The sequence below is a fragment of the Bactrocera latifrons genome, unplaced genomic scaffold (assembly GCF_001853355.1).
Source record: "Bactrocera latifrons isolate USDA-ARS-PBARC rearing strain unplaced genomic scaffold, ASM185335v1 scaffold_63, whole genome shotgun sequence".
Taxonomy (NCBI): Eukaryota; Metazoa; Arthropoda; class Insecta; order Diptera; family Tephritidae; genus Bactrocera; species Bactrocera latifrons.
In genome coordinates, this window is record NW_017537301.1 from 1,425,056 (window position 1) to 1,448,177 (window position 23,122).

At 35.0% G+C, this 23,122-nt stretch overlaps 1 protein-coding gene across 1 annotated transcript in view; it reads right to left on the reverse strand.

Moving 5' to 3' along the window:
- Window positions 1-11,053: 11,053 nt before the first annotated feature.
- Window positions 11,054-23,122, reverse strand: part of LOC108975233 (T-cell leukemia homeobox protein 3) — a 36,526-nt gene continuing 24,457 nt past the window's right edge. Inside the window, exon 4 of the mRNA XM_018943583.1 lies at window positions 11,054-11,645. Coding sequence (XP_018799128.1) covers window positions 11,447-11,645 — 199 coding nt within the window. The 3' untranslated portion in view covers window positions 11,054-11,446. The remainder of the gene's footprint in view (window positions 11,646-23,122) is intronic.

Genomic DNA, 23,122 nt, shown 5'->3' on the forward strand with positions numbered 1-23,122 from the left:
GGGATAGATACCGAGAGTTGAAGAGGGAAGCCAGACGCATTTGCAGACAGGAAAAGAAAGAGGTCGAAATGCGTGAGTACAAAGAGCTTGATAAGCTGACCGACAGGGGCAATGCTCGAAAATTCTACGAAAAGAGCGCCGGCTTACAGAAGGTTTCAAGAAACCCCCAAAGGTGATTTAGTCATCGATACTTAAATTATGGAGGGAACACTTCTCCAGCCTGCTGAATGGCAGTGAATACACAACGCCAGGAGAAGGCGAACCCGATTCCCCAATCGATGACGATGGAGCAGACGTTCAATTGCCCGACCAGGAAGAAGTTCGAATAGCAATTACCCGCCTGAAGAACAACAAAGCGGCGGGGGCCGATGGGGTGCCGGCCGAGCTATTCAAACACGGCGGCGAAGAGCTGATAAGGAGCATGCATCACCTTCTTTGTAAAATGCGGTCGGACGAAAGCATGCCCAACGATTGGAATAAGCCTCCGTTCCCACGACAGTCGGGTCTACAAAAACCGGAACGGACCCGGATTTTTATCCGGTCAAGGACTGTCAACTCGCCAGAATTTCTGCCGTTACAACAACAACAACATTGGAATAAGCCTCCTCAATATCGCATATAAGGTTCTATCGAGCGTATTGTGCGAAAGATTAAAGCCCATCGTCAACAAACTGATTGGACCTTATCAGTGTGGCCTCAAACCTGGAAAATCAACAACCGACCAGATATTCACCATGCGCTAAATCTTGGAAAAGACCCGTGAAGGGAGAATCGACACTCACTACCTCTTCATCGATTTGCCTTTATGCCGCGATGTCTGAATTTGGTATCCCTGCAAAACTTATACGGCTGTGTAAGCTGACATTGACCAGCACCAAAACTCCGTCAGAATCGGGAAGGACCTCTCCGAGCCGTTCGATACCAAACGAGGTTTCAGACAAGGCGCCTCCCTATCTTGCGATTTCTTCAACCTATTTCTGGAGAAAATAATTAGAGCTGCAGAACTAAATAGAGAAGGTACCATCTTCTATAAGAGTGTACAGCTGCTGGCGTATGCCGATGATATTGATATCATTGGCCTCAACACCCGCGNGTACAGCTGCTGGCGTATGCCGATGATATTGATATCATTGGCCTCAACACCCGCGCCGTTAGTTCTGCTTTCTCCAGACTGGACAAGGAAGCAACTCAAATGGGTCTGGCAGTGAACGAGGGCAAGACGAAATATCTCCTGTCATCAAACAAACAATCGTCGCACTCGCGACTTGGCGCTCACGTCACTGTTGACAGTCATAGCTTTAAAGTTGTAGATAATTTCGTCTATCTTGGAACCAGCGTAAACACCACCAAACAAAAATCAAACTCTATAAGTCACTCATAATTCCCGTCCTGCTATATAGTGCAGAGGCTTGGACGATGTCAACAACGGATGAGTCGACGTTGATTTACGGCCCGTTGCGCGTCGTTTATTGGCCACGGCGAATATCGCATTCGATGGAACGATGAGCTGTACGAGATATACGACGACATTGACATAGTTCAGCGAATTAAAGGACAGCGGCTACGCTGGCTAGGTCATGTTGTCCGACGACGCAGTACCCGCCGGGGGAAGCAGAGGAAGAGAAAGACCTCCACTCCGTTGGAAGGACCAAGTGGAGAAGGACCTAGCTTCACTTGGAATATCTAATTAGCGCCACGTAGCGAAAAGAAGAAACGACTGACGCGCGGTTGTTAACTCGGCTATAATCGCGAAAGCGGTGACTATGCCAATCAAGAAGAAGAGTTACTTATGGGTTTTCAAAGAAATCCTTTGGTGTTATTTCTTTCGGTAAATAAGCTTTTTACAAAGCTTAAAGTTTTATTTAAGTACAAAATTTGTGTAAGCGCCTGATTTTAGGCAATGGTCAAAAATATTTGAAACATATTTTGTTATAATTTTCATTAAAAGTTATCGCTAGAACATGTATCTCACCATGAATAATCAATAAAATCTCTTTAAATGATCCAAAAAGTGACTTTTCACATAATAAAATCTAAAGCCAACCTCTTTGCCAGACACCTTTGGCACTAACACCCTGAGCGCCTGTGGATAGACTTTAATTTTACGCTTATCACTAATTGATTGAAATATTAACTCCATATGTATGTATATAATTGTGCAAAATATCTGCCAAATTATTTCCAATGGGAAAGATTTTAATATTCGATTTGCTAATATGGCAAGCACCCTTATTACATTTTTAGCTTTTAAAGTAGCGTTTTCTCCTTTTTCATTACAATGGCCATTTCTCCTCCCAACAGTGTCGTTATGTAAATAGCCAATTGTATAACAAGCAACAGCCCTCATCAAATATTCATAAACACCAACTTTGGTTACATCAAAAAATTACCAGGGGCGTATTTGGTGTTACTCAGTATTTTGTAGTATTGTGTAAATGTTTATGTGCAGATGCTATAAGGATATCGTAAACATCTACATTAGGGCGGATCTGAATATTAAGAATTGTTAAAAAAAATTGAATGGATATATTATTTAAAAAAAAAAAAATTTGCTCAGAAAATATTTTGGTTTTTAACTTTTTTCAAAATTAACTTTATTTTATTTATAATAAAAATATACGGTGTGCACTAAAAGTATCAATCGACTTTTTTAAGTTGTTTTCAGAAAGAGCAAGTTGGTGTAATATTTCAAATTCCTAACTTCAATTATTGAAGTAACTTTTGTGTTTACGCAAAATAACATTAATATAAACTACTTTTTTTATATAGCGAATACCCTTTATTCTATAAGAAATTACTTTTGTATCCAGTTGAAGGTAGCATTGCTAGAGGTTATCTGATGTCGAGTAGACATAAACGGTACAAACAGGAAGAATCTTGAAGTGGCCCAAACTGTCAAAAACCATTGTGTTACAGTATTTTCTTAGATAAATAGAAATGTACTTTATAATACCTAGTCAATGCGGCTGGAATCAGCCATAGAAAGATTCGTGCGATCCCATACACCATTCTAAAATGGGTGGTTTCAAAAATTAAGGCAGGTTTTACAACTAGCGTCACGAAATCTTCTTCGATCTTTCTTCGGTATGTGGTTTGGTCAGCGCTTTACGGAGTGACACAATCTTCAAGGGGTACGACCTGAATAAACGTCGATTTTTGGGAATTAAAAAAATCTAAAATATGGATTTTTTTTTTAATTTTCAGGGTATACTTATACATGTTTCAAGAACACACATTTAACTTGTGAAAAAAAAATTAAACTTTTTTTGAGAACTCCAATCAAGCTAAACAAAGATCATCCGGTGCTGAAGCGATTCCGGCCATCCCCGTGGATGAAATCTAAATATAATAAATTCTCGTTAAACAAAAGCCTGTGATAAAAAAAATAACAAAAACGATCAAAAATGGACAAAATAGCGGCGTTTTTTTTAAGTCAAAATTTTGGTCTGACAATGTTTGATTTTTTAAAACTGGTAAGCTAATGCATGGAGCACTATGTATGTATACACAGAACATCTTACACTTTAGAATACCGCAACTCAAAAACTGTTTGAAATAAATCAACTCAAACCATATTTAAAATAATTTGAGTAGGTTATTTTTGAAGATATACCAAAGTGCAAAAGAAAACAAATTTTGATTTTTTTAATCGCATTAGGTGAGCGTTTTAAGGAGTTACATATATTTCATGGCTTAAATTTTTTTTACTTTCTTATTTAATTTTCTGGAATATTGTTCAAAATGCTCAAGTTGCTCCGAGTAATAGGTTTGGAGTTGCAGCTTTGAATAGTTCCGCGTTCTGGGTCAACTATAGAGTATCTTAAAAATTTAAACGAGTTTTTGTCGAAACTATGTTTTGAAAGTCGGTTGTCAACTTCTCAACCAATCTTAATGAAATTTGACACTTTTGAGATATTATTTACAAGGTCTTGCATTTTGAATTTTCAGTTACAACTACAGGGTTTGTCCGGAAAGTAATAGGACTGAGTCGATTAAAAACATTTATTGAACCCATCATTACAATTCTTTAAATACCTTACAAACATTAACGTCACGGAAGACATTCTCCGGAATAACCTTAAGAGCCGAGTTGCGTGCGTGCTGTTTGGATCCCCTTTCATCGGCAAGGAAATAAAAAAAGTTCGGCGGTGCCACATCAGGGTTATAGGGCGGCAGCGGAAGCGTTGAGATGCCGGGGCGGTGTCGTCAACAATATTTTAGTTTAAAAATTTCACAAAGCTTTTGAAAAATATGTCTCTTTGAAATAAGAAAAATTTGAGTAAAATATTTGATTTTTATATGAAAAAAAGTATTTTTGAAAATATGCCGTGTTTTGCTCGAGGAATTCCATGCAAATCCTTAAAGCGGCAACTTATATGTACCTATGACTTTGGTTGTGTGATTGGTATAATGCAAGAAAATATCGCCAGAATATCGCTTTTATTTGATATTGATATAAAATACAAATATTTTTGTAATACATGTACAAATTAGGACGCTTAAAATTATTCGTATAACCTGAAAGCCGATTTGTAACGGTGACTCGTCTAACCAAATACTAAGTGCTTTAATACAAATATTCAATTACATTTATTTTATATTCTGATAATTATAAAGCAATTAATAAGACAGCGTAACATACATTTTGTTACATATGTACGTATGTGCACACATAAAAGCATACCCAAAAGTATTTATGAAGGCTTCGCACAAAAGATTCGCAAACACTTTGGATTGTAACAACAGCAAACAAATCATTCCAACAATCACAAATAAACATCTACGTTCGACTCACACACACGCACACAAACTTACACATGCACTCCTATTAACACAATAAATGAATACAAAACACAAGTGGTAAATGATTGTACATTTGTAAGCCACCAAAGAGGGTGGTGCTGGTGTTGCAACGGCTTTGGCTTCGGCCGGTGGCGGCGGCAAACGAAATATGTTTTCAAATTGAATTTCTAGCTAACAATGTAATTGATCCTCGGGGATTGTTTGTGAGGGCTGAGGCGGGATGAATGCAACAAAGTCGGAAAAACTCTGTCATTCGTGTTTAATTTTTCCTTTTTCATTCACTGCAATCATTCCACGAGATGTAGGAACATTCACACCAACATGCATGTTGTTGTTGTTCGTTGTTGATTGCAGCAGTGGCAGCTTCACGCTATGGCATTGGGCGGCGAACGTATGCTCTGGGAATTGGGGAATATGAATTTTTATCTTTTAATCTGGCAAAAGAGCAAAACGTAAAATTAAGGACATCGGACATATTTTCAAATGTGTTTGTGCATGTATTCATTCACTCATAGCCTGCCACAAGCTGACTGATGCCGTTTATGGCTAGTGACATTGTTGGCATAGCGTTCGTTTGGCCATGCACAAGAAAACACTCGTAAATCGCTATGAGCTTTTCGTACACTCCGCACGAGTGAGGATGAGGGTGGTAGAGTTGACGTCCGAAGCGTAAATTGCATTAAAACGCAATTACAATTGATGCCTCCTTGCCGTTGTTGCTATTGCCTTTCACACAAATGCAAATACAAATGTATCGACAATTTCCAAGGCAACACTGTTCGATGTAAAAGGGCTCTGTAGGAATTTTTATGTTAATATTTAAAAAATTTAATATGCTTGAATATACATATATAMATAGATAAAGAAGTATGTATTTATACATATGTACATATATTAATCACGATTTATTAATATTTTTGATTTTTAATATACTGTTATGTTTATTTTGATTGGGTGAAAACATTTTTCTGATAAAGTTTTCCGAATAGTTCTTATTACGATTTTAATTTATTCGACTAAGAGGCCTTCGTTTAGTCTGACTTTGTGGCAATAATCTATGATAAATGTCGTGAATATGTCTTGTTAAATAAAGAAGTATTTCATTGGAAGAATTTGATTTTGATCAGTCAGTTTGTATGGCAGCTATGAAATCGGCAGTGGTCCGATATCGGCAATACCGACAAATAATACGCTTCTTGTGAAGAAAAGGACGTGTGGAGATTTTCAGATTGATATATAATATAATAGACTAATTGACTAGTATGTGTATATATGAACATACATGGCCACGGCTGAATCGCTTCAGCCAATAAATTTGCTATTTATTTGTATTAATGACGAATTCTTAAAAATTTACAAAGCATTAAGTGTTTTGCCCAAAAGTTGGGTTAGGTTGGATGGCTGATCCCTCAGCATGGCGTACACCAACGGAACTCCAAAGATAGCTTATTTGCAAAGATTCGAAAAAAATTAATATAACACTACAAAATAAATCTGAAGGAATAATATGCGACTGATGTGCTTGGGGAACTGTGGGGTCTTTGAGGTGTTCTAATTACGAATTTGAGTTAATCACGTAGAGCTATTTTTGTCATTTTAGTAAACTTGACTACAGCACAAAAAATTCAACGTGTTAAGGCATTTTACTTTCATTTTCTGCTTCATCAAACCAAAATTAGCAAGAAACTGCCTCAACCATCATAACATCATAGTCGCAAAATATTTAATAACCATATAACAACTTCAAGACAAGAGTCAGATAGAAAATTAAGCAAATGCTTATAGAAATTCAAGATATCTGAGAAGAATTACAACTAAAATTGCAAAAAAAAATTCTTCGGGTTGCTTCTAGTATAAAATGTTACTATCTTTCCTGCAGGGTTATCAAAACCTGTTCTCACAACCAAATTCGACGCTTTGTTCTCTATTCTGTACAAAGTGTATTCTCTTGTCCTCTACTGCACGTGGTTTTTGTTAGTTAACGAGGACTGCACGTTCTTGCTCTCACTCTCCACAAAATTGCTCGTTGACTTTTATTGAAATTAAATTTGCGTCACGATCTCCAGTGTCGTATAACATACACACATACTCACACACATACGCATGTAAGCAACACATTTGCAGTTTCATAACCTTACAACAACAACAATAATACTTTGAAATGCACTGTGACATACATTTGTTGTGCTGTTGACAGCAGATATGCCACCTGCGTTACACAGCATTCGATCGCAATTGCTAAGTTGCACATCAACACCTTGGACGATGTACCGTTTAAAAATGCAAAGCCGAAAAGGAAATGAAAAAGTTGCTAGTTTGCTTAAATTTTCAGTTTTTTCGGTTTCAACAGAGATTAATTTACCGCAATTGTGCGTTCTCTGCGAATCTCATTAAATATTATTAAGTGATTAAAATTTATTACAAATAATAACCGTCTCAAACTTATCTGCTTGCAACACCACACTCCTCACCCACTCCTCACCCACGTCGACACACTTCTCATGAGTTTATACTCGCTATAATTGGTATGCAGTGCACTTGCTATTGTGAATGTCACTCGTGTATGAAAATCCGTTATCCGTTTGGCAATTACATTAAATAAGAGCGAAAGCAGCGACATTTCGGGTAAAGTGGCAAAGTAATAAAAACAATGAGCAAACATATAAAAACGATTGTCAAAATGATGTGAAACAGGATATGCGTGTAACCGCCGCGAAATACACGCGCACAGACAACAACACACATGTATTTAATACGACAGTCGCAGCAGCACTCGGAGGGCTGGTAAAATAACGCCCTTTCAATTAAGCACAGCGCATCACTTTTTTCGCCTTTTTCCAAGTCAAGGACATGTAAGGATAATTGCCTTTTTGGGGTGGAAAAAATATATATAATAATTTACAGTTTGATTAGGTAGCAGGTTGGGCCAGCACGCCAAGCCCAGTTGCTGTTTCAGCTCTTCCTCCCGCTGCTGCTCGATGTTAAATGAAGAGCGCGCTCCGACACGTGTTTTGCCGCAGCGCAGCGTTTTTGTAACAAGTTCATCAATTTCAAACGTTTTCCAGACGTTATGTCAATTCCGTTGTCTCTGCCTAATTTTTCCTTCCTTTCGATTTTTTATCGCCGCTCCTGGGTCTATTGGGATTTGCTTTCTAAGCGTATGTAGTGAGAGTCACGAGTGCATTTGTATGAAATGAGCGTATCCATATCAACCATTTAAACGGTAGAACAATAAACAAAGCAAATACACCAACACGTTTTTACCGTTAAGCTCAGATAAGGGTTTGAAGTCAAGTGCCTTCTAAAAAATATTAAACCTTTTCAATGCCATTAATTTGAACAACATAACATTTGTAATGTGGCACTGCAAGGAACTTTGTTATATAAACTTGGAAGGTATATATACACATTAGGGTGAATAAAAAAAAAAAACATTGCGAATTTATGTATCCGAGGAGAAAAGTATCCCATTAAGACAGGATTTCTAGCGTAATTTTAAAAGGTGTTTGTGATCATTCAATGTTTCCCATATAAATAAAATGTAAGATAAGAGAAAACGTGATCTTCAGCTGCAACGAAACTATAATAACTTTCACAGGTACATATATTTCTTGTAGGGTAAAAAAAGTCTTTATCATGATTTTTAACGCTCGGTTTCTACAACATCTATGAGATATAGTAGTTCGATCTTAAACAATATGTTCGGATATTGCAGAAATGCTTTGCATAATACTCTGTGCCAAATTTCGGGAAGACATCTAGTAAATTTTCAAATCGATATCTTAAAAACTGAGGAACTAGTACTCGTATAAACAGACGAAGAGACGGACTGGCTATATCGACTCATTTTGTCCCGCTGATTATTTATATATGTAAAATATATCTACATCGTTTCTTCCTAGATGTTAAAAACTCCGTGGAAAGCTTAGTAAGCCCACTTTTTACCATAAAAATGTTTCCATTGGAAATTTTATAAATTAGCGACTCAATAGGCTTCATTTAATACGAAAGAATTTTATAACATATTGAAAAGATTTGAAAATAGAAAGAAAAGTTTAGGGTTGCCCTAGAGTGAAATAAAAAAAATCGATACATATTTAAATTTGCTTCCTTCAGCAAGTTGGTGAAAACAAAATTACATTAAAGAAAACACAACTTGAGAAAATTTCCTCAAAAGATATAGGTGATTTTATCACAAAAATATTGCTAGAAACACAAATATACTTTCCTTTGCGTATAAGTTCAGTTTTTCCCATTAATTAAATTTTATTATTTTATGGGCTCACCCTAATGCACATGAATATTGCCAAACACTTATTTTAGAAAATTTTGAAAGTATATGTTTTAATTTTAAAATCTGTCCAACATTGCAATAATTTGACATTTCCTTTCGCTCGGCCATCGTTTTCTACTGAAAGTATTGATAGCGACTATCACCTGCTGCCACATTGTAAAATTTAACATTTTGCAACTCATCAAATTGATTTATAATGAAAAACACGATTTATAGTATTTCTTTTTATCCGATATTTACATAAGTTTGTACATTTATTATTTTAAATAATGCGTCGTGTTTATTACTACTGCTTTTTTATACACGATTTCTTGTGGTTTTATTTAAAGTTAATCTAAACTAATTATAATATTCTAAGCTTCCTTGAAGTGGGAAAGACTTACGCAAGCGATTTAGTGTTTGTGTTGTTTGTTATTCCTCTCGTCCTCTTTTATGCAAGTGTTAAAATAGCTGTAATCTATGTTTTTTCTAAAGGTATTTAAGCACTTATGGCATACATTTTGGTTATTGTGATTATTCTGTTTACAAAAATTCGCTTTACAAGAGTTCAGTTAAAGCAAGAATGTTACAAAATGCCTGGAAGTTTATTTTAAATTAAAAAGTCTGCAATAAAGCACACGTGAGAGAGTCGTTTTATACTTTTGGGAACTAATGCTGAATGGTTGGGTCTCAGGGTCTCAACTTCGCTCAGTTCTGTTGCACCTATACTACCGTAAGTACAAACAAAGGTGAATTTAAATCAATTTCATTTCCTTCACAGTAATCAGTAATTCCAGTCCGATAAAACAAACGAACTTTTGGCAACGCTTTTGTCAGTCCTTCAAACAGTCGGAACAGTATTTTTTCGCTGTAGCCTTCAAAACCTTTTTTCGATTCGGTTTATATCTCCTCAATTGGGTCAAAATGGCAACATCCTTATTAGGCTTTTGAGTTTGCTGAATCGCCAGAAGTAACACGAAACCAAGTTAAACGTACACGGTGGTTGAGGAACGGTATGAGTCGAATTTTTGGCAAAATAGTCGCGAAGACCATTGCAGTATGATATGGTGCATTAGTATGAAGAAGACACCAATCGAGTCTTGACCCGTTTGAGACACAAAACCTTCTTCAAAGGGTTTGAGCTGAGATATAACAATACTATCAGCAAGGTCTCTAATTATCAATTGCCGATTTTCAAGCAGCAAAGATTTGATTTTTTTACGTGGTTTTCGTCGATAGAGTTTGATGGTTTGTCCTTAACGCGTTGGCCGGGAGTTTTAAATGAAAAATTCACCATACTTTTTGATCATAGTAGTACTTACGTAAAGTGAAAACTAGGAAGGATTAGAGAATGGAATATTTCCTTAATGGAAGTGCATATTACTTATAACTTTGCCTAGTTTAGCGTTTGTGTGATCCACCACTGGTGATGAAAATGACATCCAACAATTTAAAGAAACAATCTGGAGAATGTCGCTCCAACAATGAGCCGGAAGCGATAAGAAAAACAAAATTGAATGTCTTCAGCCCTTATATTGATTGAGGTATTAAAGATTTGTATTAAAATATTTGCAAAACTACATTTTTTGTTAGTCCGGCTAAACTTTTATGTTCTGCAATTTTTTGTTTGGTGAAATATGGTATTATGAAGAATATGATTAATATTTTCTCGAAATTTAATAAAGAATTTGTATGAAAGTGCCTCATCGCCTTGTTTTGTGCTGATATTTTCGCAATAATTAGTCATATGCCATAACTGCTTACATAACTTATTAGAAAAAAATTCTAAAAACGAATGTCAATAGCCTACTACTATATATACATTACATTATACTACATATTAATTATATTTATTTTATTTTAAAACTGAACTTTAATTGAAGCTTTTTTATTTTAAGAGCAAATTGTCACAAAGGAAATTAAATATACAATGATTTCATTACTTCGTTATAAATAATTTAAATACTTTTTTTAAAAACACTATAACTCCAGCTGACAATAAATAAAAAGGTTTTAGCTACATCTACTATGCAAAAATGTTATTACTCTTTCAATTTTGTTTTTGTTTTTTACTTCAGTTTTCCTCTGTGACAACTTAAGTTCGGCTTAGTTTTATTTTATTTTTCAGAATAATTAAGTTTCTTTTTCTCTTTACGCTTATAAATTAAACAGTATAGCTAATACTCCATTTTTGTTGAGATTAATTCCGTTTTGCTTGTGTTTAATATATAATATTTAGTATGTATGTATGTGTTAGTGTAGTAGATTTTCCTATATATACAAAGCATATCACAAATGAACTTTACTGCACTTAGATATTTGGTGCACCAATACGGTTCTGGTTCCGGCTTGTCCTTAGTGTGGGGAGGATTAGCAACCAGCCGCGTGTGTCTCAGCCCAGGGCTGGAGTCCGTGCAGTGCCGCCAATGGAGCACCGTTAACCGCTTGTGTAGAAAGTTGCGCGGCTGGTGGTGGCGCAAATCCTTTGCTAATTGCTTCTGCCTGCAGGGATAACATCAGACGATTTGCCGCTTGACGTTCAGCTTCACGCTCCTCAGCTGTTTGACGTCTGCAAAGAAACGAAAAAAAACTTATGAAAATGTGAGAAAATTAAAATTTGTCCATAGTTATTTATGTGTTGCTAGATTATTTTTAGAAAGAATGTCAGAAATTATATTGAAACAGCTAGTGCTGTTTTTTTTTCTCTTGTTTCCTGTATATTTATTGTACATGAAATAAATAAATATCTATCTATTTATATTCAAACATTAAAATTTTTTAACTGCATTTTATGATTAATTTGGAGGGGTTAATGAAAAATGAAAAGATCCTTTTGAAGTTAGAAATACACTCGGTCATTTAATATTGGCCCTCGGAGGGCGATCAATTTTAGAAAATAATCTTTAATTTCATATTTCAATGGCAATTCTTGAAACCACAATATTGTAAGTATTATTTGGGAAGATATTTTGTAAGTTTAATTTTAGCTAACTTTAGTAAATATAATATATTTAAATATTTTAAGGGAAATCTGCTGTTCAAGCTATTTTTTCTTTATTATCAAAGGAGTCCATAATTTCTTAGCAACATGAAACTCTCGTTCTGTGAATGCGATCGAGTTACGCTTTAAGGCATCTATACTACCAAAAACCTCATGGACTTCCATCTGTGAATCGCAACATAATCACGGATGTGATTGAAACGCATAGAGCCGGCGCAAAAGATAGCGAAGTCAGGATTGACCGAAATGAAGTTTTTTCTATATGTTTCAAAGGGAACTATCTACTATGAGCTGCTCTCCAATGGCCAAATTCTTAGTTTGGATCTGTACAGGCAACAAATTCACCGTCTGAGGGGAAGCTGATCAGCTCAGGCCATCTAAAGGCAAGAAGAGAAGAGTTGTGTTACATTAGGACATCGCCAGGTCATATATATCAATAGTGCCGAAGCAGGGTTGAAAGTTTTTTCCCATATCCCATTTCCCATCAAAGTTATAATCCGGATTATGGGTTTTCATGAACTTTTCTTCTTTTTTCTTTTTAAAAGAGAAAATACAGATACTCCAAATTTAATAAGAAACGCTTATTATCATTCGAAAGAACATTTTTTGGTATTTACTTTTTTGAAGTTTACCTCTTTCAAATGTTGGTCGCGGCTTCGTCTCAGATGGATTACTCGTTCATTCCGACTGGTAACTGGCGAATGACACGCCAGTTAAAATCTATTAATTGATGTGAGGGAAGTAGCGCCGTCTTGTTGTAACCAAATGCCTTCGAAATCATGAGCTTCAAATTCAGGCATCAAATTGTCCGTTATCATGGTGCAATAAGGGTCACCATTGACGGTTACGTTCACACCGGCATCATTTTTCAAGAAATATGGACCGGTGATTTCACTGGCCCATAAATGACACCAAACCGTTGTTTTTCTGGATGAAATGGGAGCTCTTGAATCTCTCTCTCATCGATTATGACAATTTTGCTTGTTTCATAAACAACGTCCGGCTTTTTTGAAACTTTTAAAAAACCTATAGAACGAAGCGATGCTGCTTGGGAAGGTCGAGCGGCTTCAATTCATGTACAAGTTATATTTTGAACTAGTTGATGATTATTCAATAATGAATGCTTGGTCTTAAGATGGGTGATGGTGGCACCGTTTGTGTTGACCATATGTTGAGCGAAACGACCGGAAAACATTTTTTACATAACGTGAACTTTCATAATAGAGTTGAATGATTTGTGAACGTTGTTCAGGCATAAGTCTTTCCACGATGAAAGTACTGAAAAAAGTACCTCTACTTGGATCACCCGTTATATTAAGGAAAACCTTCAACTTTATGCAATAACGGATTTCTTTTTACAAGACCCCAAACACACATAATGTTTTTTATTAAATAATTTGATTATTTTTTACTTAAAAAATAGCTATCGTTTGGTGGAGATTTAAGTCTTATTGTTTTCATCATTTTATGAACAATTAATAAATTTGGATCGAAGTCATCCAGTAAAGAATTTAGGAAATAAGTGGTGTGAGTCCGGTGTAAATGGCTTACATATACAAGTTTTGACTAAGTTCTATCACATTTCGTTACATATCTAAATATTCATTCGACGATTACATAACATATATTTATAATTGTATCTAAAATAGTCAAAATTTAATTAACATAATTTGCGTTCATTTAAAGCAGATGAAATATTCTTATACACAAATACATATACGTACATATCGAAGTATCTATGTCCCTAAGGACCCATAAATGAATACAGCAACTTGTATACCGCTGACTAAAGTATTTAGAAAGCAATTACGGTAAATCAATATGCATTTACCCATTTAACAAATACCGTTATGCGACCTTGTGTTGTTGTAGTCATTGAATCAATGACAGTTTGTTAATGAATATTTAAACGAGAAACAATTTCAAAACTCATTAGTGTATGCACACACTCTCATATGTGTATGTATATACATGTGTATCCAAAATTAAGGATCTGATTGCTGATTGCTGATTGCCAGCGTTGATGGCACAAATGCAATAAACTGTGGCTTGTACGTGCTTTTGGGTTGGTGGACACACCAATATGCATATTCAGAAGTAATAACTGCTCACATATGTAAAATTTTGCGTGTGTATTTGTAAACTTTTAAGTTTATCCTCATTCTCGCTCGTTATTAATTAAGGCAAGAAGAGACGTTGATGAGACCGACGGTGACAGCACACATTTAATTCATTACTGTAACTACAACTACAACTAAGACATTTAGCGATTGCTCCGTTACTGTACACTCCCCCTCCTCAAAGGAAAATGGAGTTTGCGCATTTAAGTTAATGTGCGCCACAGATGTGAATTACCCACGCAAATATGTAAGTGCATGTGTGTAAATGTATGTATTTGCATTTAGGGATGAAGCGCCATATTGAATAAGTCATAAGTTAATGATATACCCTCGTAAATGCATACCCATTCGGTTTTGGTTATGAGAGATAGGACAGGACAGTGGGATCGATATTTTGCATGTAGGTGTGTATGCTTGTACAAATATGGTGTGTAGGCATGTGAATTTAAGAGGAACATTTCTGGAAGTAAGAAAAAATAAAGTGATGACATTAGAAACAGAAGAGGACATGATATCAGAAGTATCATGAAGTGTGGCATCTGTTCGAAAGCCCATATATTTGAGATACAATGACAAAAATATGTAACAAGATTCTACGAGCAAAGTGTAACTATTATAAACTCTGCTAACTTTCCATTTATAAATTCGTTCAGTATTAGCGGCGAAGACTCTTCGCTCTTCTTTCTTCTGTTAAATCGTTTTAGTAAGAGAGCTAAGTAATTTTCATGAGAGAGCAACAGTAAATACGTCATTTTGAGATGTAATACAAGCAACATATCTCAATATAATTATGCCAAAATAATAGGTTTGTACCAGCTTTTTACACAATTCTTATAAGTTGTCATCTATGCGAAAATAATATTAATATTTTCTTCAAAATCCTATTATTCGGCTTTTCCCACGTTTGAAAATTAATATGTAAAATAAAAGCAGAATTAAAACTAATACTTTCTTTGAAATTGTATTGTATTGGGTTGGAAATAATAGAATCAATATTTAGATGAATTATTTTATGTAATCACAAAAACAAACTAATTGATAATACTTTTTTTGTTCTCAAATACCGCATTGAAACATTAAAATAAAATTTTGAATATCAAAAACCGGATTAATAACTAAAAATAGAAAATTTAAAATTAAGGGTAGTTAGGTTTTTAAGATAAAAAGGCTTTTTTTTTGCGAATTAGTTTTTTAAATATGAAGATAAAAAACCAAGAAAAATTAGTCAAATTATAATCAAACTTAAAGAGAAAACTGTTATCTTCGACTAAAAAAATCCGCCATTTTATGGATGGAAAACACCCTTAATGTACAAAAAAAATTACCAAACGATGGGAGGAAGTATTTTATACGTGTGTGTAAATGTTTGAAATAAATCGGTCAATCAGTTTTGAAATGGCAGTGAACACAGACTTTGAAAAAGTAGTTTTGAGAAAAGCGCGTCTAAAATTTATATTTTTTAAGTTTCTCCATTTAAGCATCGATCTGCAACAAACACCTACCCAAGAAGCTGCACGTTTGATGAAAACCGATATCGGACCACTTTAGCATATAGTTATCATACAAACTTTTCGTATTTATGAAAGGCTTATAACTTTGGCGCAAACGAAATCAAAGTTTTTAATAAATTACAAAATTTGTTGAGTCGCACATTTTCAGTTTCGGTTATGTCTCTTGGTTCTCCAAAAGAAGCGGAAAAAGTGTCTGGATGTTTCCACCTCACTCTGCTCCATACATTTTATTCCGATACACGAATTAAAAAATAAATTTCCAATTTTTAATTTACATTTTATTTACAACTCACAACCCACAAAATACATACCACTTACATATATACCATATTTTCATGCAAATTCCAATAGCACAAAATCTTCCATACACTCCGTCTGTCTCTTTAGTAAAGAAAAATATGCTAAACACACACACACAACTAATATATTCATATGCACGGTACATATGTACATAGAAATGTACAGGAAAGTATTCGCAAAAACCAACAATTCAATTTGCAACATTTGCACTCCATGAAGTCAAATCCTTCTCAGTTCCATATCGCATATTGCGGTGTGAATTATTACTGCGGATAAGTTGCAATTGCTTGTTCGGTTATTGTGCTGTTGGCGTTGGTGGCACAAACACAATGGGGCATGGTGCACGGGAGGAGGGACTGTTTGTGGCGTTACAATATTTTCAGTGGCACTGTGACTGCTTGTTGCCGGCAGTAATGCTGTCGGAGTTTGCTGATGCTGGTTTGTTGCTGCGTCGGTGGTGTAGCAGAGGTGGCGGTTGCACTCCAAAACTTTTCATGCTACAGCACGTTAAAATAATAAAACAAAACAATAGAAATTGATTACGTTTTTAGCGCACCCGCATTTGTTTAGACACACAAACACATCCATTTATGTAAGTTAGTGAATGTATATACATATATATAATTGTGTATCTGTATAAATGTATTTTTGTCTTAAAAATGCTGATATCTGCATATTTATATGAATTTTTGTGGATAACACGTTTAATTTATGCCGATTTGATTTACCTCCCTTCAGTGTAATTTATCTCCTTTTGCATTTTTGGATCGGAATGAATTGATTTTCTCTTCAGCCCTGTTTTTGCCAACACCCTTTAAAAGGTAAATAAACCACTAAAAAATAATTTGCAGAGATTTTTAGTGGAAAATAGCAGATTTCACTTCAAATGACCGCCAAAAATTTTTAAATGAAAGAAAAATTTCGAAGAACGGTGAGTGAAAGATTTGATTATAATTTAACTTATTTTTTTTTTTGTTTTTTATTTTTGGATAATTTCCAGCCGAAGGGAACACCGCAAATTTTTTTTACTTAAAAAATACCTTAACAGGATACCAATGTTTGTTAGGGTTCGAGACCCATCTTACCTTTGCCGTACTTTGGATCCGGCACCTGATTGCAATGTAACTCTACATCCGAATGAAAAAGTCCCAATTCTTCCCGCACTCGGGTGTTAACCATAACCCGAAGTTCACGTGTTTGTGTTCACCGTGGTACCAGAATTAGGACTCCGGTCAGACCTCGTGGCCGAAACTACCAGTTGAGCTTCCATGCTGTTGTGGACTGGTGACTGGGGGTTGGATCCCATACGCACATTACACGCACATGCCATTCACACAAGAAACTAAAACTTATTCCTCTAACCGCGTGCATTTCAGGCCCATGCCGAGTGTTGTGAGCTATGTCGACTTTGGTTTATCTGTCTGTCTGTATGCGCGAACTAGTCCCTCAGTTTTTGAGATATCGACCAGAAATTTCGCCAATCAAAACCAAGATAAAAAATAATAAATAATACTTTATACCGGTTATAGACAGCCTTTCTGAAGACATGGTAGTATTTTTCCTCAGTAATTGTTAAGTCTTAACTGTTAGAAACGCTAGGAATGGTATTTATACACAATTTCTGTGGTAAAATAATAAAATTATTAAACGACACCCATTCCGCCCACGTTAGCTTTCATTAAAATCTGCCACTTAAAAAAGCCAACCCGCCTTTTTTGGGTGGTAATTAAAATCATTTCACAGCTTTCGCAATTTACGCCAAAAACATCAACGAATTAAATACCTAAAATGGGGAAATCTCCACTCCCCCATTAATTTCCCCACACACAGTGGGATGTTCAAGAACAAAATGGATGCTTCCAGCTGTGCTGATTTGTGTGAGTATGTCTAGCCATGTCTAGGTATATGTAGCTGTTTATTAACTGCCGCCATTTGGGCAACGGTAATTATCTTGCAAGCAATAACAATTTAGCCACAAACGACAATGACCAGGCAATATATACATTGCCACTTTTCCCCCCGCCTGAAAGCCCACTAGAGCTTTAAGTTTCGTGTATCCTTTTTAATGCTGAACGTCTTTATTGTTGTTGTTGCTCTTAGTCATAAAGCAATAACTCTTCTTTAAGCTTTTACGGTGGCCTTTCTTGCGGTTGCTTTCTTAGTAGCTTCAGTTTTGGGCAACCTTTGCTGGTTGGTAAGCGTGAATGTACTTCCGACTGGGACACTTTAAATCGTGAAATCCCGAGAGCATGAGGGCACACTAAGGAAATTTTTGGGTTTTGTTGCTCTTTATTTTTGTTTGATGGTAAAACTTTTGCCACACCTTGTCTAAAGCATGAGAAATTAATGTTAATAGCCAAATTGCTTATGAGCGCTGTAAATACCAACATTTTACTTTAATATTATATGAAGCTACTTTAACAACAACAAAATTTCTCTAATTAAGATTTTGCACTTTACCGTTTACGTTACAAACACACTTGCAAACATTCCACGAAATAAATTTCAGTCAAAACTTTTGTTTTAACAAAATTGATTTCAATTCGAGAAAATGCGGAGGTGTTTGAGTGTATGTTTTTGTATTGGTGTGTGGTTTTTGTGATGGAGCGGAAAACTTCATTTTGCGGTTGCCTTGCTGTGGCATAAACTAATTTGCCAATTTTCATAAATTTTTGGCTTATGTCCTCCCACTCACCCAGGCACGCATACTTGCACACACACTCAGTCCAAGTTGCTGCTCCAGGGCCATTTGGTAGTCATTTGTCAAGTGACAGAGTTTGCGGCAATAAGTTCCGTAAATTTTTAATTGTGTTGCTATTGGTGTGAAGATTTAACTAAGTTTCAAGAGATAAATGTACTTATGCTCACGCATCCATTCTTATGTGTCAACATGCTAACACATGTGCACAATTAATTTTCGCCTTCGCATTAAGACAAATGTGCAGGCTAATTTCTGCCGCAAGGACTTGCTACCACTTTCTCGCATTATTTTCATATGAAGGTGTTTAAATATGTTTTTTGGCAGCAAGTTTGCTAGTGATATATGGCAGGTCACAACGAGTAGTCGGAATTATAAAGATTTCATGTTTGCTTGGGTGTGAGTGTGTTAATTAAATAAGTTGTGTTGAAGAGAAATTAAAATCGTGTTTCTGCTGAAATTCTTTCTTTTTTATTTCATGAGTAAAATTTTGCAGTTTATATGAAATAAACACTTACATCCATACATATGTTTCATTTTAAGCAAATTTAATTTCATATTTGTCATTATATTGAAGAATTAAAACAAATTAGGGAAATTAAAGAGAAATTATAAACATTTATCGATCCTTTCTCAGAAAGTGGTTGGTTTTTGGTATTAAAGCTACTTATTATTCATTACCCTTTCGGAGGAGACTTTAAGTTTTAGGATAAACCTAATTTGTCGAATATTAAATATAGAAGAACTTAAGTAAAATAATTTTTTTTATTTCTATTATTATTCTAGAAAACGGAATGAAACGGATTCAGGTGCATGTAATATCTCTTTACGAGGCACGTCTAGTATGACAGCCTAAAAAAACATTTTTTTTTTAATTTTAAAGGTATATTTACAAATTAAAAAAAAAAAAAAAAGACTTCACTGCTGACACCTGAAAAAAGTTTCTCAGTAGATTAGTCCTTACAATTGAACCCAATCATGGTCGAAAATAAAATAATTATAGTTGACAAAATAGCGTGGTTTCTAAGAAAAGTTGAATTTAATGCGATATATTTGTTGAATATATAAATATGCAGACAAATTTTCATAATAATCTGATCATTTGTCATCGGTAAGCAAATTTGAAAAATGTTGTTTGGTTGAATGAAAATTGAAAATAAAAATATAAACAAATTAAAAAAAATTATTTCTTTCAAAAATTTTATACAAAATGTGTCCCTCTATCATCCTAACTTATGGTAACTTGAATTCAACTTTTTTTCCTTGCAAATGAATAGAGCTCAAATAAGCAGAGAAGTGGCGAATCAATTTGCAATCAGCAGTGGAAAGTGTTTCCAGAAGAAAGTTCACAATGTAATAGTGGACGAGATTGCCAAGAAGGGTATACGGCTAACATTCGAAAACGTGATCAACGTTGGGAAACCCACGTATTGTCTATACGACAATCTTGGCAGAAACATGGTAAAAAAAAATCAAACCCGAAAGGAGCTACCTGGGTGCAAAACTACAAAAGTCATGTGCAGAACGGTAGATCCACTGGAGGAGGTATCGATAGTGAGATCGCAGGGTCTATAAAAATTCTCGTCAAGCGCAGGCATCTTAAAGGTTGACTTCTTCTCTTGGTCCTAGGAACTGAACTACATCTGATATCGCAAAGGATCAAAACTAGACAATAAGGACTAGTAGTTTAATCTAACCTTTTTGTACCTTAAGAATTTAAAATTAGGTTTGAATAAAACTGTTGTTGGGTTTGGAAAATAAATTCGTTTCGTCACTACGAGTAACACACACATTATTATTACATGATTTTTTTCTCTGCCAAAAACTTCTCTTTCTACAATTATGCTTTAAATTTATACAAATCTTTGTTAGAAGCAAAAAACCAAGTGATATGTTCATTTCATGTCATTTTAATTGCGGTAGTTACAAGAAAAAAACATGTATCTCTTTGTTCTATGTACGGTTAAACGAACCAATTTACAGTTTTTGACGACAAAACAAATTACTGGAATGCTGACGAACGTGGCAATGTCTTCCCCTCATACTGTTATATAGATCTAAGCCATGCCGCCGCCATCTGCAACTCAACTTTATTGCATTTAATTTAACCTCCTGCCATCTCATCCTTCTTTAATACCTTTGACTTCATTTTGTAAATGGCAACAATTCTTTTTGTCTCACGAAACCACATTTATTTTCTACTTTTTTTCTGCATCACTTTTGACAGTGATTCGTCGGCTATGAAGGACGCCACATGGCTGGCGCTGGATAAGGAGGAAATGTATGGATATCTTCCGCACCCACACTCAAAGCTTTCACGGTATTTTCTTTAGGGGTTCTTCTTTGTTTCATGATTAATTTAAGTGATTTGCGAACTCCGTTTGCTCCTTCTGTATTTTCTGCTTCTGCTCGTGTGCTTCGTGTTTTTATTTAATTTTAGTAGCCGTTTGTCATTGATCACGTTTCAGCGCTCCCCACTCTACGGTCTTCGAGGCTTGGTCGTAGTATTTGATTAACTTGATTTGACATTTGTCGAATTGACAGTTAACATGTCAACTTGTTCACAAGCAACAAATCGATTGACTTGGAGAGAGATTTTTTCACAATTGCTCTTGGTGTTTTATCACTTCCTTCACTTCTTTGTCTTGTGCTCCAAGTTCGTTAATTGGAATTAGTTTAATTATTTATGCTAGTTCATGTTGCTCAGTTAAAGTAAATTTGTACAACACGCAATCCTGCAAATCAATGATCGATAGTACTCGTATTACATACTTATTTTTGTTATGTTGTATTTCTTATTCGATGCATTTTTATTGTTAATGCCTTGCTATCCGTATTTCATTAATATTTAAATCAGAAGAAAATGCGTGTACAACTACTACATATGTATATATGTCTGCATTTTAGATATATAGTATGAGTAATATCCATGTATATACTGATGGTTAAATAATATGTACTGCCACATACATATGTATGTACATACAAATGTGAAAAGCAATTAAGTTTGGCTATCGCTTATGCCATAAAAGTTAATCTTACTAAGTGAACAGTGGCATATTAGTATTTTATAAACATTTAACATTTCTATTATCTATTTACAACCGTAAATATCGGCAATTAAAAATCAATATTAAGCTCATTAGCGTATTGAATGGGCAAAGTTATTTAAATCTATTGGCAGAACTCGTTTATGCTATAAATAGGGCTATAACTATATTCTTCTATTTAAATATTTATTTATATAACACCAACTAACTTACAACAATGACCATAGATGTATGTACATATATGTATGTGTACATATACTATTTATGGTATTTTTATATGGCTGCTTGAATTTATTATTTTACCATATACTACTATGGACAAAAAATAGTAAGACTTTGTTCATTATTTTAAAATTCTTAATTTATTCCTTGGACCCAATACCTTTGTGCCAACTTTTTTTTTCAATCCATCGAAACAGTTGTTAAAGTCAATTTCCGGAAATAATTCTCGATCCCTTATTCCGGCCTCTTTTTATAACACTCAAATAGTACTCCATGTTGACGGTTTGACCGGTCGGAAGGAATTCAGTGGCCACCACACCTCGACACTCGAAGAAAACTATCAACATAACCTTTATTTTTGACCTACTTTGACGTAGTTTTGGTTTTCGGTTCACCTTTACCCTATAAAGTATATGATAGGTCTACATACATAAATACTCGAGCGAAGTTTTTTTTTTAATAAGAAAATATTTTATATTTCATTTAATAAAATATTTATCTTCTATACAAGTAGTATTATTCAAAGTAGTTCTGAAGGTAAAACCTTTTTTTATCTTTCTGACAACTTGTGGGTTCCATCCAAAAAGAGTTACACCTGTTTAACGGTAAATAAAAAATCAAGCGAATTTTTGATGCTCTTCTGATGTGAACCGAATTTCATGAGGGCTGTTTGCATCAGTGAAACAAACTCAGCCGGTGTTTTCTAAATAGTTTTTAACCGGTCTTTCAACATGAGTCCGAACGGTTATGTCGGAAAATTATCGTGTTGAGTATAGTAAAAAATTCCGGAATTTTTCTTGAATCACTCGCTTTTGGTTGATGAGTTGTTGTCGCGAGCGTTTCACTCAGTTTTATAAGTGCATAATACAGCGCACACTTCTTATTTTACCAAATACTGAAGATTTCCTTGGCGCCGTGGCGTCATGGATATTCATATTCTTTTCCAGTTGATTTGRCCTTTTGGATTGTGACATTCAGGAYAATGGCTTCACTAACATCACCAGTTACATTTCGAGGCAAAAACGTATCTTTTTGTAGCGTTCAAGCATTATATCTGACAAACCAAATAGTTTTTCAATATGCTTTGGGTTTAAATCATATGGAACCCAATTTCCCGCTTTGAAATAAGCAGCTTCTTAAGAAC